Here is a 20,220-nt window from a genome sequence, read left to right on the forward strand (position 1 = left end):
ACATTGTTGTACAGACATGTAAATAGCATATCTAATAAAACAAGACTTCCATTTGAATTATTCAAGTTTAAACAGTAAACATCAATATTCAAGTAGTGTTTGTTCCAATGGTTTTATAAATTCAGTAAAAGTATGTTCTTCTGAGTTTGGTTTGTGAAATACTGTAGATTGCTTGAACAAACAATTACTGAACAAAATCCAAATTAATAAACATGATAAATAAAATACATAAAAAAATAACCTTCAAAACTCAAATCTTAGGACCATACACATTTTCAAGTATCACAGACACAGCAGTAGAACAACTTTCCTCAGAAAGATAAGACCTTTTTAAACATAGATCTTACATGTTGAACAGCAATCAACCTTTTGGAGGGTCAAATGGGAAACAAATCCATCTGTAGATAATGACTTAAAAATGTCATTATCTACTATGGGAATTGAATACATAAATGGGTTATTAAATCTGTCATTGTTTTATTTAATGTAAAAAAAATGTTTTATTATAGAATAAATGATTTCATGCTTCAAGTATTTCATAATTGTTTATCATCTGTCAAATTCAGTCTCAAAGTCAGTGGGCAAGTCCTAACACTTTCACTTGTCTGTGGAACTTTGACCAGAGAAATGGAGGAGAACTAGTCAATGTCTTGGTCTGAAAATGCAGAAATAACTCAACTATTCAATAAATTACTCTCCTTAACAGTTTCATGCTCTTGATCAGTGGGTCTTTTTTTTCCTAGATTTTGAAAGCGGCTATTTATTATTATTATTATTTTTTTTTTACTGCCCATAATGTGTTTAATAGTTTGCATTTAATCCAAACAGAGGCCTGAAATGGTGTATTACAAGGTTGTGCTATGATGCCATTTATTGTATGAGTTTGCTCACTGCAAGTATCGCAGGTTGAAAATGTACTTCCTGTTTTGATGGCGTAAACTGCAAATAAGCGTCCATTGCGTTTTTGCTCGAATGGATTCTTCATTTATCGTTCAAAGCCACACTTTTAAATTTCACAGTTTAACTAAAACAATTCTTACTGACTAAACCGTCCCATGTGTGAAGTCTGAAGGTGTGTTTTCATGCATAATTGTACATGGTCTCATGATATAATCAAGCTAGCGTCGTTAGCATTAGCTAATATACTAACACATTTACGAGTGTCTTTGATAGCATTATTTACTTACAATGGCATTATTTTTTTATTGTTTCAGTTTCACAAACTCCTCAGTAAATTCACCAAAATGTCACCATGGCGTTATTGAGTCTGTATAGCTGACTGGAGAGCTAGCTGACTTCTGTTTTGTTAGACCAGCCATATTACAGACACAGCTTGGAAACAATTATGGTATGTACGTTAACATTTACAAAATATTTCTGTGTAAATAACTAATTTCACATAGTATACCTGTATATCTACATCTTATGGTCTAGTTGCAGCTGATATATGGAAAAATATGTTTTTCCTCTAAGTAAATGGGCGCTTTTCTACCTTCAAGGTACTCAAAGCGCTTTGACGCTCTTTCCACATTCGACCATTCACACACACATTCACACACTGATGGCGGGAGCTGCCATACAGGGCCCTAACTTGAAGTGTCCTGAAGTGTCTTGCTCAAAGTGACTAGGATGGCAGAAGCTGTTGGTCGCACCAGGAACCCTCAGGTTGCTTGAATGGCAGCTCTACCCACTGAGCCACGCCGTTCCGAGTGTGGTTTATATCCCGGTGCACTCTATAATCCGGAAAATAGGTGCTAAGTCTAAAATATTTACCATGAACTCCAAAGAAAGTATAGGTGTCACCGTTCCATGGTTCAAATCAAAATAATAATTGGACTTGATTCCGGTTTGGCCCACCCACTGACTTCATCGTATAAACCTGTCATACAGGTTCATCATAGAGATGAATCGACAAATCAGGAAATTAATTTAATCATGAAATGTGATCAACAATTGACTTAATATTGGAATGAAATTATTAAATCATTAAATGTTTTTTTTAAAAAGCCCAAATTTATGTATTTACTTCCAATTATGATTATTGACACATTCAATGTAAAAATATATTCATTTTATTTGGTCCCATTTGACCCTCCATACATTTGAGATCATGTTAGCATTTTCAACAAACACATTGTAACCTAAACCTTAAAACAATGCAACATACTTGAATTAACCAGCTCTTGGTTCTGAGCTGCAGACCTAGGGAAATTTAATAAAGACAAAGAAATAAAAAACTTAGAAGTGGCTAATTTGTTAAAATTCAACTTTATGATATCATGCAACATTCAATGCAATCTAAGACAAACTCTAGCTATGTTACAAGTTGAAGTTTGATGATTAAAATATTAGTTTTATTTAAACTTACCCGCAAGTATTGGTCCAAACGACAACTTACACAGTCGGACGCCAAATTAAACCATCTGATGACATGTTTATGTCCCTGTCTATCACTTGCTTAGAAATGAGACATTTGCGTTCAGCACCTATAGTAACACAAACATTGTTTAGTTCAGATGCTTTATATACAATTTGATGTGAAGTGTAAACATTTATTTATATATTGGATATTCTTTGGTGTTCATATTAGGTCAATTTCACTCCAAAGTCACTTTTATAAGTAAAGGAGTGCTGGTGTTACCAGATTGCAATGAAAATCAGGCCCCACCCTGTTGAAAACTTCTTTTTTTTTAAATGTGTTAAAGTCTAACAAAAAAAAAATTTGAAAAGGATTTAAAATTAAACATTTGTGGAAATTACACAAGAATGAAACATTTAAAAAAAAAATTCTAACTGTTAAGAAGCTGTCATTTACTTAGAAAATATACTGTGCAAAAGTTTGTTTAAATTTACAAGGTGAAACTAATTTTAAACTATGATATACCGTAGGCTCATAACATGCAAACAAGATATTTAAAGCCTTCTTTTGATATAACATTGATGTTTATTGCTTACAGCTTATCAAAACATTGAATTAAAACATTTTTCAGAAAATGTGAGGTTTTCAAAAACTGTAAGCTAAACGATTTATATTAAAGTTGCCTAATGTAGTAATGTGGCCAGAAATGGAACTGCAATCACGGTCAAAATTCTTTAGTCCCCTCCCACTCTCCATGACAGAGATTGGCAGATTTGCAGCAGAATCCCAATCCTACTCAAAAGAACATCAAATGGCAATTGGCGAGTCCTACGCTGTAAGTTTCTCTTGTTTATGCTTCTTGCAAGAGGGTTCACGTTATGCATAAATCATATAGCATACTACCATGTCAACACACAAAGTAGAAAATCATTACATGAAATGCATTATATTCCATCCATCCATCCATTTTCTACCGCTTATTCCCTTTTGGGGTCGCAGGGGGCGCTGGCGCCTATCTCAGCTACAATTGGGCGGAAGGCAAGGAACACCCTGGACAAGTCGCTACCTCATCATATTGTGCCAAGCAAATACCATCCCATATGTGCCCGATGCACATACAGCACCAGAAACCACAATTAGCCGTGCTAATATTGGAACGCATTTCCTCAGCGTATCAGCATATTGAGAACGAAATAGGCACTGACGGTATCCATATCCGCATAGGTTTTATTTGTGGAAAATATATGTTGCCCTGTCAGTTGGAATAGTCATCGACATACAGGCTAACGGGCATATATTGCCCCTGTTAGCCTATATGTCGATGTGTCATTGACCAGGCTAGCATGCTAAGTAAGGATCACTTAGACTTAGACAAACTTTAATCATCCCAGTGTGATGGAGCTTTACGCCATTCAGCACACAAACATACTAGCTCTGTTAGACAAGATCAAAGACTGTATTGGACGATATAATGTACATACTAAATTTCAATTTTCATTTATTATAAGTAATAAGAAAACTTACATGCCTGACTTACCCAACAAGGAAAAGATTAGCAAGTTTGGCATCAGATGAAAAAAATCTTCTCTGCCTTCAATCGTCTCCATCTTTCAAACACGTCCCTGCTAACAGATCCTCGTTTTGTTCCTGGCTTTATCATGGATAAGTTGAGGATCATGACGACGCCTTTTAGATTTACTAAGGTCTGACATGTTCAGTAACTTTACCAGAGGCAGTAGCTCGATGAAGATGGCGGTCGGTGCGTAACTGAAAACCTGGATGTGACACACTCACAGACTTTCTAATTGGTCAAACAAAAATATTTTGGGGCAGTAAATCTAATTTTGAAATGAGCATATCCTGGCTGAGTTACCGTTATCAGTTATAAAGGTATTTGAAAAAAAAAATACATTAATGCAATTTTGGCAGGGCCATTTAATGAAGACTTGACATGAAATTGAAATGGCACCTTTAAATAAAACCTTGACATATCTGAATTTGCATGTAATGTGTTTTATGTGAGTGAATGTTGTCTGTCAACCTGTGTTGGCCCTGCAATGAGGTGGCGACTTGTCAAGGGTGTACACTGTCTTCCGCCCAAATGCAGCTGGGATAGACTCCGAGAGACATGGAGTTTCACATGTATAATATAATGACTGAGTGAAAAGGGAGTTGAAGGATTCATGCAACTTTTCTCTGACTACAATTGAACATTCACTTACCGAAGGAGCATCGATGTGGCAAATGATTGTAAGCTTTTGACCACAAACTTAGTCACTGCTTGGTGACATTGGTCGTTACTGGACGAGTGATGCTCCTGCCACGGTGAATTTTAGCGGCAGCCGTGAAATTGAGCCAATACCGCCTGCTTTGAAATCAGTCAGAATATGTCTCCTCACTGTAATCTGAATGAGAAGGCATTCATTTCAATTGAACAGGTAATAGCATAAACATTAAAAGCAGTATTAGTGCCTGTTGTAAAAAAAAAAAACGAAACCAGTAAAGTTGGCACGTTGTGTAATTCGTAAATAAAAACAGAATACAATGATTTGCAAATCCTTCTGAGCTTGTATTAAATTGAATAGACTGCAGAGACAAGATATTCATTGTTTGAACTTATCATTAACTTAGAATTTAATGGCAGCAACACATTGCAAAAAAGTTGTCACAGGGGCATTTCTACCACTGTGTTACATGGCCTTTCCTTTTAACAACACTCAGTATACATTTAGGAACTGAGGAGACCAATTTTTGAAGCTTTTCAGGTGGAATTCTTTCCCATTCTTGCTTGATGTACAGCTTAAGTTGTTCAAAAGTCCGGGGTCTCCGTTGTGGTATTTTAGGCTTCATATTGCGCCACATATTTTCAATGGAAAAAAGTTCTGGACTACAGGCAGGCCAGTCTACTACGCGCACTCTTTTACTACAAAGCCACACTCTTGTAACACGTGGCTTGGCAATGACTTGCTGAAAAAAGTAGGGGCTTCCATGATACAGTTGCTTGGATGGCAACATATGTTGCTCAAACCCTGTATGTACCTTTCAGCATTATTGGTGCCTTTACAGATGTGTAAGTTACCCATGCCTTGGGCACTAATACACCCCCATACCATCACAGATGCTGTGTTTTGAACTTTGCGCCTATAGCAATCCGGATGGTTCTTTTCCTCTTTGGTCCGGAGAACACAACATCCACCATTTCCAAAAACAATTTGAAATGTGGACTCGTCAGACCACAGGACACTTTTCCACTTTGCATTAGTCCATCTTAGATGAGCTCAGGCCCAGCAAAGTTGGCAGCATTTCGGGGTGTTGTTGATAAATGGCTTTGGCTTTGCATAGAAACCTTTTAACTTGCACTTGCAGATGTATTTACGAACTGTAGTTACTGACGGTGGTTTTCTGAAGTGTTCCCGAGCCCGTGTGGTGATATCCTTTACACAATGATGTCACTTTTTGATGCAGTACCGCCTGAGGGATCGAAGGTCCGTTATATTAACGCTTAGGTGCAGTGATTTCTCCAGATTCTCTAAACCTTTTGATGATATTACAGACCGTAGATGGTGAAATCCCTAAATTCCTTGCAATAGCTTGTTGAGAAATGTGGTTCTTAAAGTTTTGGACAATTTACTCACGCATTTGTTCACAAAGTGGTTACCATCGCCCCATCTATGTTTGTGAATGACTGAGCATTTCATGGAAGCTGCTTTCAACCATGACCAATCGTGGCACCCACTTGTTCCCAATTAGCCCGTTCCCCTGTGGGATGTTCCAAATAAGTGTTTGATGAGCATTATTCAACTTTCTTAGGCTTTTTTGCCACTGGTGCCAGCTTTTTCGAAATATGTTGCAGGCATCAAGTTCCAAATGAGCTAATATTTGCAAAAAAAATAAAGTTTTCCAGTTCCGACTTTAATTATCTTGTCTTTGCAGTCTATTCAATTGGATATACAGTAGGTTGAAAATGATTTGCAAATTATTGTATCTTGTTTTTATTTACGATTTACACAAAGTGCCAACTTCACTGGTTTTGGGGTTTGTATTTACACCAGATGACTGATGCCTGTGATGGTGCAAAAACGCTACATTCATTTATAGTTATTGCATGCTATGTGCTCAAATGTTTCAGCATATTGCTTGTATGTCCTCCTCTTGATGAAATAACTACTTTGGAATTATTATAAATAGTGCAGTTTCAATCTTTTCTTCTAAAATGTTGAGCGCTTATTCTGCCCAGGCGCCACCGTATTGCTTTCAGATATCACTATGTGCATAGGATGATGACGTACTCACCTGCAAGAACCGTTAAGAGAATCGTTTGGAAAAATTTTAAGCGACTGCGCCCGATTGTAGCCGAGATAGGCGCCAGCGCCCCCCGCGACCCCGAAAGGGAATAAGCGGTAGAAAATGGATGGATGGATGCAAGGAATTGATACACTTGGAACCAGTTATGAACAAAAAACGTTTTTTTTTATCACATCCCTAATCCTCACAGCATTCAAGCAACAGTATGATATCATTGTAGTATTGTCAAAAAAATGACTTGGTAAAAATGACATCTGTGTAAGATGAAGTGGCAGGAATGTTGACAATTAACACGCTTTAATCAATAAACTAATATTTATTGCTACAAAAAGTATTAAGTGCAAAGAATAAGTTATTCTTTATCTGCTTAAAACAGTAGATAGTACCGTACAATTTTTTGCACAAAAAAATACATCCTATAATATTTTTAGATATGTTTAGAAAATTTGAGCATTATGTGTGTGTTCAACTACAGTATATGTGTTCATCAACATTCTTGCCAACTAATTTACACACTATGGCATTCTTACCAAAACTTTTTGGAGATATACCACCAAAATAACATAACTTGTTTCTATGAATCAAACTTCATCCAGAGGCATTTTTAATATACTCATGTGAAAGTGCTGCTCTCAATACCATTTGTCGGAGGGTCATTTTTCAATTTGCTCTTTTCCATGATATTTTCTTGGCCACATTGTCAAAAAATTATGTGACAGGATGTTCCAGATAATCTGCTTGATGTCATGTCCCCCGATAAAAAACAAGTCAAAAATCTGGGTAGGATGAATGATTGAAGACAAATTATAACAATTTACATGCCCTTTCATTTTAGAAAGGCTTCCAACATATCCAACAGGAAATAGCTTGACATGGTGAACTACCTACTGCTCAATGGTAGTTGAAATGCACATTTTTAAATGTGAAAATATGTTTGTAAAGCATTTATAAATATACCATGCAGATTTTATGCTTAGCGCTATACCATCAACACTTTGACCATGATCAATTAAAATCAGTTTTGTTTTTTTAATGACCCAAAATATAGAGGAAAACAGCAACCGCCACTTGAATGGATTACAAAAGCAAACTCATGTGCCTCATATCCTGCAGCTCACATTCACCATTTCTTCAAGTAAATTTAGGTAACAAGAATTGTGTTTTAATCTTAATTAAGAAGTGGATTCATTTAGCTATAGCTGCTTGCGCCCTTGTAAAAACAATAATGTTAAAGACGATGGTGGGTCGTGTTTCCCAAGTTTGTAAGTCGTGTTACACGGTAAACATTAAGAGTAAAGCACGGACATTATTTGATATGTGTAATTTATGTCTTAATCTAAGATTACAGTTGACGCTTCCTGGCAATTTTCAACACACTCCTACATCTAATTTGAAAAGGCTAACTGCTATTAGCTACATGCTAACCAGCTAACTACCGCTTAGCCATCCATTTCTACCGCTTGTCCCACTTGGGGTCGCTGGGGGTGCTGGAACCTATCTCAGCTGCATTCGGGCGGAAGGCGGTGTACACTCTGGACAAATTGCTTAGTAAAATAAAACTCAAATTGCAACTTTTCAATTGTGAAGCTAGCTTACATAAGAGACATACCTATTATGTTACTTAATTTAACTGTACTCTTACACTATGTTCTCCAAGAAACCACTACTTATAATAAAGTTAGCCAACGGTAAAACCACAAAAAGTGTTGTGCCACTCAAAGGATGATTTTAACTAGAGCCGCCAAACAAAAACATTCATAACGAGCAATATGTTTATAAAAAATACTTATACTTATTTAAAATACCCTTATTTTTGAGACCTTTCGCTGTCTTCTGCAGTTTTGTGTGACTAACTGCAATGACGTCACACGCTGACTGGTAAATTTCAAATCATGGTCATTTACCATGGTCTGCAGAGTCCTCACCTAAACAGGCCTTAAACAATCATTTGGATTGTGGTGGTGATTCGAAAATTGGATCTGGTGCAGTATGAACTGCTATCTGGGAAGATTGAATATTGATTAATGTGAACGACACCCTCAGAGTGAAATTGACTCCCATTATAAATACAATTTTATATTTTTTCTATGAAAATCATGCATTTTCTACTTTCAGAGTTGTATTTTGGAGGAAAAAATAGGTTATATTCACTGCTCAAAATGTGTCGGGGCAATTTGCAAAAAAAAAAAAAAAATTTACTTTGTGTTTCCAGGCTGCAATGGACTTTGCACTTATTCCACACCATGTATTCAAGTGGCACACATGCACACGATTCAAATACTGGAACCACTGCTATTTTAATCTTCAATGAAATCATTTTAAAATCGGCATTATAGTTATCAATATAAACATTTGTTATCCAACTTTTAAATTAAACTAAAACCTAACAGGGCCATTAGTACGATATGTATTTGAAAATTTGAAATTTTAAAATGATAATTGTGTGTGCTTGTGAGTGTGTGTGTGCGTGCGTGTGCGAGTGCGTTTGTGTTTGTGCATGTGTATGTGAGCATGTGCCTGTGTCTGTGTTGGGTTACATGGTAGAGTGTAACAGCTATTAACCGTGAAAAAAAATGAATGCAATCAATAGACGCTACATTATATTTCTATGTTCTATTTGTCACACGGTTCAATGATTACGGTTGAACTGAAATCATATGCATTATAAGGCCCTGGATGTTCAAACGCGGCAGATATATGACAAGGATATTGTTTTTTTATTCCGTTTTGATCTGTACCCGGTTTCACATCTGATAAGTGTGAAGTAACTTAATTGTATGCAACTGTATTATAATTAAAAACTGACGTAATTTGACTCTAAGGCCTTGATAGGGTTAAAATGAGAAAACATTGCATGTTTGGCATTTTTGTTTTGGACTGAAGTTGATATACAAGCATAGAAAATACAAACTAATATTAATCTGAATCTTTTAATTGAATTTAAAGACATCCAAACATTTATCTCTTGGATTTGAAGTGGATCAAAATCAAATAAAAATTTAAAAAATACAACCTTTTTTTGGCAGTGCCATAAACAGAAAAAGTGTAACATTTCTAAGCTAACTGATATAATAATTATAAGACCAATACTTCACAGTACTGGATGAATATAATAATTACAAATGTTTCATCTTTGCATTGCGGTACACTGCTAAAATTCATTTAAACATTTGCATCCATTTAGTTAATGTCCCGTTTGTTCCAAAGGCCATAAGGTACTTACTAGCCACTCACAGGGCAGAAATAACAATTGTATGATGGTTATAATAGTATATAAAATGAATTTTTGGAGATTGTCATTACATTTTTTTAGGAGAGGTTGTATTTCTATTTTGCATTATGTTCATTAGGATTCAGTATTAGTTAGTATTAATTTACTGCAGTTGTACCTCAAATCTGTAGCAAAAAGTCGGACAAAAAAACTAATTGTAAGAAAGCTGAAGAAATGTTTTCACATAATTCATATAACTCAAAATAATCTGTTCTGTACAACCATAATTCTAAAGACAAGACACATTTCATGAAGAGCAATATTTGTTTAATATGCAGAACATCTAAAATAAATATATGATTTATGAATGAAATGTATAAATTTACTTTTAACATAATGTTTAACTTTATTGAACACTTATTGGCAACAGCAGTGATGAAGGCGGAAATGGGAGCGCCACTTACGTACTTTCTTGAATTCATTAGTTTTTCTCAGCTTTTTCCATTAAATTTTCCAACTTTTTTTCCCATGTTGAAAGTTTTTGTAGTCGTACTCAGTGAAAAAATACCGCCAGAATCCCCTAATCATTATTTGTCTGACACTACATTCCACAAAATGACAGATGTGTTTGTTACGTGTAATGTTTGGTTGTAAGATAACGGGGGCAAATTTATGTAAAAATTTGTGTCAAAGCCTATCGAAATGTGTTCGTACAAAAATTAAAAACTACAGTAGAATCTTACTATTGTATTTTACTTATGACAACCATTGCGCACACCATCAATATTTAATTGCGGTGATATAAACCTATTTTTATGGAGAAATAAACTTATGAAACCTTTTCTGAAAAAACAGTTATAAATATTTTTGTCAGACTTATACAAAGAGCTGAACCACTCATGGTTAACAACAATATGTAAACGAAATATAGTGTTTCCTATTAATCATGAATTATTTGACATCAATTCATTATTGGTTACTAGGAAATACTACGTTTTGGTCTTGAAATATATTTGTCCAAATATATAAAGTATCAAAAAGTTTAAAATGTTTAAAATGTTAGTTTATGATCAAGTTGACGAGCTACTTGTTTTTACCATTCTTGATGAACTTTACCTTTGACATCTATCCTCACATTGAATGTGTTTCCTGTCCACCACCAACATAGGACCATCCAAGAGCTGAATATGAATTCCAAGTCATGCAGAAGTCTCTGAGCAGACATCACAAAACACAATACAAGGTAACACCATATTTGCCTTTGAAACAGCGGTCGCAAAGTGACTGATTGCAATGTAATAAACTATATATAGTTATCGCAACTCTACTATTAATGGAAGTATCTCTTATTTTTGTATTGTCACCCAAAATGTCTCACGCCTGAGCCTTTGAACAAAACACTTCATTGTATTTCCCTATAATTCCTAACTCAGTCACAGTAAAACATTTTTTTTTTGTTTGATTTTAACGCTTTTATTTTGGAAATGCCCCCAGATTCTTCACATGCTTGTTTGGAATGCATACTTTTGGTCTGATCTACTTATTCGTCTATGTATTTGTGTTTGAATACACATACAAACTTTATGGCACACAAAGTTGATCTATTAAGCTTGTATATTGAGGAGTACGTCTCTTAGGAGGGAATAGTACACTCACAGTTCACGATGAATAAACACTTATGACAACTGAAAATATTTTACATGCACCGTTTGCGTTTGATTCAATTAGTGATGATTTTTCACAATAATTTTGACTTAAAATGTATTCTTGCTTTCACCTTATACAGTGGTTCTCAGCCTTTTTTCAGTGATGTACCCCCTGTGAACATTTTTTTAATTCAAGTACCCCCTAATCAGAGCAAAGCATTTTTGGTTGAAAAAAGGAGATAAAGAAGTAAAATACAGCATTATGTCATCAGTTTCTGATTTATTAAATTGTATAACAGTGCCAAATATTGCTCATTTGTAGTGGTCTTTCTTGAACTATTTGGAAAAAATATATATAAAAATAACTAAAATCATGTTGAAAAATAAACAAGTGATTCAATTATAAATAAAGATTTCTACACATAGAAGTAATCATCAACTTAAAGTGCCCTCTTTGGGGATTGTAATAGAGATCCATCTGGATTCATGAACTTAATTCTAAACATTTCTTCACAAAAAAAGAAATCCTTAACATCAATATTTTTGGAACATGTCCACAAAAATCTATCTGTCAACACTGAATATTGCATTGTTGCATTTCTTTTCACAGTTTATGAAACATTCATATTTTGTTGAAGTATTATTCAATAAATATATTTATAAAGTATTTTTCAAGTGTTGCTATTTTTAGAATATTTTTTAAAAATGTCACATACCCCTGGGCATACCTTCAAGTACCCCAAGGGGTACGTGTACCCCAAGGGTGTCAAACTCTGGCCCGCGGGCCAAATTTGGCCGGCCGTGTAATTTCATTTGGCCCTTGAGGCAGTATGAAATTAACATTAGAGCTGGCCCACCGGTTTTATACAGCGGCAGTGCCGCTGTAACACCGCATTCACCACTAATACTCATACTTGCCAACCCTCCCGATTTTCCCGGACTCCCAAATTTCAGTGCCCCTCCCGAAAATCTCCCGGGGTAAGCATTCTCCCGAATTTCTCCCCAGTTTTACCCGGACGGCCATTTTGGGGGTGTGCCTTAACGGCAGTGCCTTTAGCGTCCTCTACAACCTGTCGTCACGTCCGCTTTTCCTACATAGAAATAGCGTGCCAACCCAGTCACATAATATATGCGGCTTTTACACACACACACACACACAAGTGAATGCCATACAGGTCACACTGAGGGTGGCCGTATAAACAACTTTATCAATCTTACAAATATGCACCACACTGTGAACCCACACCAAACAAGAATAACAAACACATTTCGGGAGAACATCTGCACTGTAACACAACATAAACACAACAGAACAAATACCCAGAATCCCTTGCAGCACTAACTCTTCCGGGACGCTACAATATACCCCCCCCCAAGCAATAATTAATGTTTTACTCATGCACTTTCTCTTGTTACTTCAAGGCTTGAATGTTTGATTAATGTGTTATTGTTATTTTATTTGCAAATGTATTATTAGCCTGTGGAAAAAGTTTATTTTGATATTTACCTCAGAGGGCTGCAAATATAAAAGAGGCATTAAATTTTTATTTCAATTTTATTTGATAAGTTATTGATATTTTTTAATTATTATTATTTAAAACTCGATTTGACATGTCACTATAACGTTATATAAACCTTGCTTGTTCAATATTCAATGCAAAACTTGTTTGGGTCCCTATTAAAAGGTCAATTTGTTCAACCTTGGCCGCGGCTCTGTTCAGTTTTAAATTTTGGCAAACTCTATATTTAAGTTTGACACCCCTGGCGTACCCCCTTTTGAGAACCACTGACCTAATACATTCATAAAATGCATTATCGAATTTGTTTTTCCTTTTAGGTTATACATCAAACTCCAGCTCCACACACTTTGCATGTTTTGTTTGTTTTGTTTGTTTTGTTTCTTCCGTGTGTGTCAGACTACTGATTAACACAATTCTGATACACACTGCTAAATGTACATTGAAAAAGTTCATCCTAGGATTCCAGTCCACCGCATCCCTTTGCACCATGTCTAAATACTGTATATAATTCACCTTCCAAAACGTGATCTTAGTTATGGTTTAATACCTTATTGTGAGACTCAGTAGTCTTGATTCTGGAACAAATTAAGATAATCTGAAGTTAAGGAAGATCTCAGAAAACAACTAGATTAGTGTGGATTGATTTAAACAATATTAGTTTAGTCCTGATTGAGTTATGTCCTAAACGCTAAACCAAGCCTTTAGATTTACATGTTCCAATGTAAAAGAAAGCCATCTTTGCCACATTTGAGCAATATAAGCAATATATTGTAAAGTCTGAACCCAAACCAGCACACAGAAGCAGGGTTTGCAGGCACAAAACACACTCAGCGCCTTTTATTCAAGGGGGCGTTCCCCTTGAATGGCAAATAAAGATTCTTCCCAATCAGGGCTTTCAAAACAAAATCACACCGTAGGTTCACTTTAAACACTTATTTCCAATAGCACATGGTAGTGCTAATCTTGCACTCACATGCAGGGCTAATTTGTCTACAAAGGAGACGGAGACAACTATTAGTAAGATTGCCGAAATATGGCAAATGTTTGTCAGAGGAGGACATAGTGGAGTTTAGCTTACTACCCGATGCCGGAGTTCTTTCTCTGAAGAGAGCCAGCAACACAGAGAGACAGAGCTTTGAGCTTAGTAACCAACATTTGGATTGCCTGACTCGGAGCAGTTGTGCTGTGAACAGGCGCTGACAAATCATGCTGATTGAGGAGGAAATTTGGGGCATACCTCCACTCAATGACACTGCCCAGGCTCTGCCCCCTACTGCATTGTTGCACTCTGCTGTCAAAGTGGCTGCTGGCCCTGTGTGAAATTTTACCTGATCAGGGTTTTCAAGCACAATATCAAATAATGTAAATACAAATGATTACTTCACATCACCTATTCTCCTATTAAAGTTCATAAGATGGTTTCCAAATATATTAATGTAAATGTGTATAATTGTAATCTGCTTATATATAGACCATCATTTTGCTTTGTGATGTTGTTGTTATTGTTGCACTTTTGGTGTTCAGGAATACATTTTCATTTGTAAATGTTATATAGAAGGAAAAGTCAAACATGTTTGACATACAACATAATTTTTATTATTTGCATTTGATTTAATTGTTTCTCTGCCTATACCCACTGCTCCCTGACGAACAGTGAGTATCCATACCCACATTTTGTATCAGCAACTTATGTTGAAAAATCAATGTTCAAACATTTTATATTCAACGTCTTATTGAAAATGATTATATTCATTAATCATATACTGTATGTCGCCAATGGCCATCACACTTAATAAAATAGATATGTTTATATTTTTCGCTTATATTTTAGATGGAAAAACTTACATGTCAAGATCGCCTCCCTGCCTACATGACAAATCTGGTCACGATGTTGTTAATGGTAATGTTTTAGAGTTACTATGTTTTCAAAATATATATGTTTTGTTTTATATTGTATTTTATGAAGTATTTGTAACTCTGCCATTTTTTATTGTCAGATCGGTGTTACATTTGCCATTGTGTTTGGTGTCATTCTCTACCGGATCTCCACAAAAGCTGCTCTACATATGAGCTCCAATCCAATCACACGAAACCATGTACAACTTACAGTCAAAACCACAGCAGCCATTATCAACCTTGTGGTCATCCTCATACTGGACGAGGTGTATGGTGCTGTAGCCCGATGGCTCACTGTTTTAGGTGAGTGTGCTAAAGTATCAAAACGTTTTACTTTGATATTTGGATGAAGTTCATGACCTCACCCTTAAAGGGGAAGTGCAATTTTGGGGGGTATTTTGCCTACCATCTATATTCCTAATGTGAGACAAAAACACATGGATTTCTATTTTTTGTGTATTCTAAATAGCAAACAAAACGCAATCAAGAGGTGACTAACAATGTAGCTAATGGGATTAATCAATCCCACCGATAAAGCCCTCTAAAAACACATCCAAAAACTGCCAATAACATCCCATCCCATACAGTGATCTACATACAGTATTAACCAAGTTTTAGCAACATTTTTACAGTGATCTACATACAGTATTAACCAACTTTTAGCAACATTTTTGTTATAAGAGCTAACGTCAAGTAACTATTCTTGGTCATGGAGGTTAGTACATAGAGAGGCCAGGAGGGGATCTTCTTGTATGTAGACGAGTCAGCAGCTCAGAGACGTCACCAACTGATGAACAGAGGGGTGATACTACATTACAGTAATCGAGACTCGACTTACCGAATGCATCAATAATGATCTCAGCGCCAGTGGTGGACAAAATGGGATGAATTTTTGTGATAAGAAGGCCAAATTCTTGTAGCCCAATGTGGTCCCTAAGTCAAAAATTTTGGACAACCATGGTCTAAATCTCTAAATGCTGTTTCTTTTTTAGAGGTTCCAAAAACGGACAAGAATTTTGAGGAGAGACTAATCTTTAAAACATTCATTCTGAAGTTTGTTAATGCTTTCACACCAATCATCTACATTGCTTTCTTCAGGGGAAGGTTAGTGAATGACATTTTAATATTAGATTTGATTGAATATTCAATATTATACATGTGCATTGTAGATAATAAATGCATGTTTGTAAAACTCAAACACTGTTTTTTTATCAACAGACTGGTTGGCCGACCAGGCAACTACTTGTATGTGTTTGAATCCTACCGAATGGAAGAGGTAACTTTGGGTAATCAACCTAAGACCCAACGCAAACAACCTAAGCTGATTGTTGTTCCACTTTCTAAAAAGAAATATCATAGCACATCAGTGCATGAGCATATCAGTGCATGAGTATATCATACTTATCAGGCATGTTGGCTTTAGATCAATGAATGAGTGTCAACCTGCAACAACTATTGCTACTGCTAATGTTATTGTTTATACTTTTTTTACAGTGTACTCATGGAGGCTGCCTAATGGAGTTGTGTATCCAGTTGAGTATTACCATGCTGGGAAAGCAGTTAATTCAAAACAACCTTTTTGAGATCGGAATACCGTAAGTTTGCATCAGCTGGGAACTAATGGGAAAATGCAGTTGCATTGTAGATATTTTACATTTTAGAGGTCCTCTATTTGCCTTTTCCGTCATGGGCTGTCAACTACGGAGTAAGTTACCAAGAGAATTTAAATGAATCCTAGATATAAGTGCAAAAGATAAGTGTTGGCGAAAGGGAAAACAATACTTGGTTCTTCAAGGTGTTACCTTGTATTTGATTATACTGTGTGTTGGTTCAATACAGTATTGGTTGATTACAATGTGTCGTTAACTTCAAAGCTCAGTTTGGGACAAGAGCTAGAAATTAACAATAGCTAATTATTAGTTGAGCTAACAATATCTAGCTTCAAAATCTAATCTATTCTATTCTAATCAGTCTACGTCATTCGAGTGCCGTACCTATGACTGATAGTAACTTACTCTCAATGATATCTTAACTCCAGCTGAGATACTCTTGAACTTTTCAGCAAAGGCGGGGGATTTGAAGGTTTTGATAGATACATTAAAAAAAGGAATCATCTGATGTGTGGAATAAGAAGGCCTTTGCACTTGTACCCAAAGATGTAGCAATAGATTCATCATGTTAATCAACCCATTGTCAGACCCTTCAGGATTTCATAGTTTTGCCATCACGCCAGTTTACACAAATTTAACCAAATTTGTCCAATGCTCGCAACTTCCGCACACATTTTGGTCAATCGGCGTAATTTTTCCAATGGAACCTGTGAGCAGCATTCAAATGTGCACATCAACTCTCTAAGCAAAAAACTAATGTTTACTTCTTCTGTAAACCAATCAAAAACAACATATAACAATGTTAACTCTTTATCTTCCTATGAGGAAGCAGTGCCTGGGGAATCTGTGGTGGGCTCTCCTATTTCTGGGGCTTAGGTTGCCAAGGTAGTTAAAGCCCAGGGGGTGGATGAGATCCGCCCGGAGTTCCTTAAGACTTTGGATGCTGTGGGGCTGTCTTGGTTGACAAGACTCTGCAACATTGCATGGACATCGGGCGTGGTACTTTTGGATTGGCAGACCGGAGTGGTGGTTCCTCTCATTAAGAAAGGGAATCGGAGGGTGTGTTCCAGCTATCATCAGCCTTCCCGGTATGATGTACTGGAGAGGAGGCTGTGCTGGATAGTCGAACCTCGGATTCAGGAGGAACTTTGTGGTTTTCGTCCTGGTCATAAAACTATGGACTCTCAGCAGGGTCCTTGAGGGTGCACGGGAGTTTTCCCAACCAGTCTACATGTGCTATGTGGACTTGAAAACGGCATTTGACTGTGGAAGTCCTGTGAGGAGTAGTCAGAGAGTATGGGGACTGTCTGATTGTGGCGGTCCGCTCCCTGTATGTTCAGTGTCAAAGCTTGGTCCGCATTGCCGGCAGTAAGTCGGAGCCGTTTCCAGTGGTAAAATGAAGGACTGGGGCAGAAGTACATTTTTCAATCCCAGTTTTAAAATAGTTCTGACAGGCTGAGGTCCATTTCTTCCAAAGGAGTTCTTCGGGTCTCAGTAATTCACAGTGTTGATTTTGTTTTTTGAGGACTAGTAAAGGTGGGGTTCTAAAAGGGGTTTTAAAATGATGGCATAATCTTTGATGAATCCTAAAAATGAGTGCAGATTTTGAGGTACTGGCCAAGATTTTAAAGGCCTACTGAAACCCACTACTACCGACCACTCAGTCTGATAGTTTATACATCATTGATGAAATCTTAACATTGCAATACATGCCCATACGGCCGGTTTAGTTTACTAAATTGCAATTTTAAATTTCCCGCGAAGTATCCTGTTGAAAACGTCGCGGAATGATGAGGCGTGACGTCACCGGTTGTAGCAGACATGTTCTTCCAGCCCGATCCAAGCTATAAGTAGTCTGCTTTAATCGCATAATTACACAGTATTCTGGAGATCTGTGTTGCTGAATCTTTTGCAATTTGTTCAATTAATAATGGAGAAGTCAAAGGAGAAAGACGTAGGTGGGAAGCAGTGTATTGCAGCTGCTATTAGCAACACAAACACAGCCGGTGTTTCCTTGTTTATATTCCCGAAGGTGAAGCTTTACTATGGAACAGAGCGGTCAAGCAAACATGGTTCCCGACCACATGTCAACCGGCAGGTTTCGGTGAGAAAATTGTGTTAATAAGTTGGCTCTTACCGTAGACATGAACGGAGCTTGCGTCCTCCTGCAGCTGCGGACTATTACCTCCTCCCACCTGAGATACTGGCGGTCACCACACCCGTGGCCACACCCCTCTGACTTTGAGGTACTATATAATCTCACTAAAACACTAGTAACACAATAAGCAGATAAGTGATTTTCCAGTATTATCCTAGTAAATGTGTCTAATAACATCTCAATCGCTCCCACTGCCCTTGCTTTTTTTTTTTCTTTTCTTTTTTTTTTTTCTTTTTTCTAGTCCTTCACTCTCACTATCCTCATCCACGAATTAATGGGGAAATCGTCGCTTTCTCGGTCCGAATCGCTCTCGTTGCTGGTGGCTATGATTAGATAGATAGATAGATAGATAGATAGATAGATAGATAGATAGATAGATAGATAGATAGATAGTACTTTATTGATTCCTTCAGGAGAGTTCCTTCAGGAAAATTAAAATTCCAGCAGCAGTGTACAGAGTTGAGATCAATTTAAATAAAAGTAAAAAGTAAATAATGGGGGTTTAAATGGAAACAAAAAAGAGAAATATTACAATGAGAATAAAAACTAAAAAGCAACAATGGGAATAAAAATATAACAGTAAAATAAGAATATAACAAGACAAAGTAGGCAGTAGTGACCATGTTATGAAAATGTATTGCACTGTTATTGTTTTGCATCCCCTGTCATCCTAGTACCCCTCGCCCCCCGCCCCAGCGAGGAGTTGTACAGTCTAATGGCGTGTGGGACAAATGAGTTTTTGAGTCTATTAGTCCTGCACTTGGGATGAAGCAGTCTAGAACTGAACAGGCTCCTCTGGCTGCTGATAACGCTATGCAGAGGGTACTGGCATCATCCAGGATGTATTGCACTGTTATTGTTTTGCATCCCCTGTCATCCTAGTACCCCTCGCCCCCCGCCCCAGCGAGGAGTTGTACAGTCTAATGGCGTGTGGGACAAATGAGTTTTTGAGTCTATTAGTCCTGCACTTGGGATGAAGCAGTCTAGAACTGAACAGGCTCCTCTGGCTGCTGATAACGCTATGCAGAGGGTACTGGCATCATCCAGGATGCTCACTAGTTTGTCAACAGTCCTCTTCTCTGCCACCGTCACCAGTGAGTCCAGTTTCATTCCGATTGTAGAACCGGCCCGTCGGATCAGTTTCTCAAGTCTGGAGCTGTCCTTCTTAGATGTACTGCCCCCCCAGCACACTACCATGTAGAACAGAACACTGGCAACCACAGACTGGTAGTACATCCACAGGAGTTTTTTTGCAGATGTTGAAGGAGTGCAGTCTCCTGAGGAAGTACAGCCTGCTCTGTCCTTTCTTGTACTGGTGGCCCGTGTTAACAGTCCAGTCCAGATTGTAAAACAATGTGAGGATGTGAGGAGCTCTACAACCAGTGACGTCACGCGCACATCGTCTGCTACTTCAGGCACAGGCAAGGCTTTTTAATTAGCGACCAAAAGTTGCCAACTTTATCGTCGATGTTCTCTAGTAAATCCTTTCAGCAAAAATATGGCAATATCGCAAAA

At 37.0% G+C, this 20,220-nt stretch overlaps 1 protein-coding gene across 7 annotated transcripts in view; it reads left to right on the forward strand.

The window, feature by feature from the left end:
• The window catches only part of LOC133568194 (anoctamin-1-like), a 198,580-nt gene that overhangs the window by 145,330 nt on the left and 33,030 nt on the right, over window positions 1-20,220 (forward strand). For 6 of the 7 annotated variants that reach the window (XR_009809548.1, XM_061919953.1, XM_061919954.1 and 3 more), the window contains 6 exons: window positions 11,044-11,118; window positions 14,873-14,941; window positions 15,039-15,240; window positions 15,930-16,041; window positions 16,156-16,213; window positions 16,432-16,532. Coding sequence is in view for 6 of the 7 variants with exons in the window: in XM_061919953.1 (XP_061775937.1) it covers window positions 11,044-11,118; window positions 14,873-14,941; window positions 15,039-15,240; window positions 15,930-16,041; window positions 16,156-16,213; window positions 16,432-16,532 (617 nt within the window). In the remaining variant the exon portion in view is untranslated. The remainder of the gene's footprint in view (window positions 1-11,043; window positions 11,119-14,872; window positions 14,942-15,038; window positions 15,241-15,929; window positions 16,042-16,155; window positions 16,214-16,431; window positions 16,533-20,220) is intronic. The other variant, XM_061919957.1, reaches the window with a different exon arrangement.

Source organism: Nerophis ophidion, linkage group LG14 (assembly GCF_033978795.1).
Source record: "Nerophis ophidion isolate RoL-2023_Sa linkage group LG14, RoL_Noph_v1.0, whole genome shotgun sequence".
Classification (NCBI taxonomy): Eukaryota; Metazoa; Chordata; class Actinopteri; order Syngnathiformes; family Syngnathidae; genus Nerophis; species Nerophis ophidion.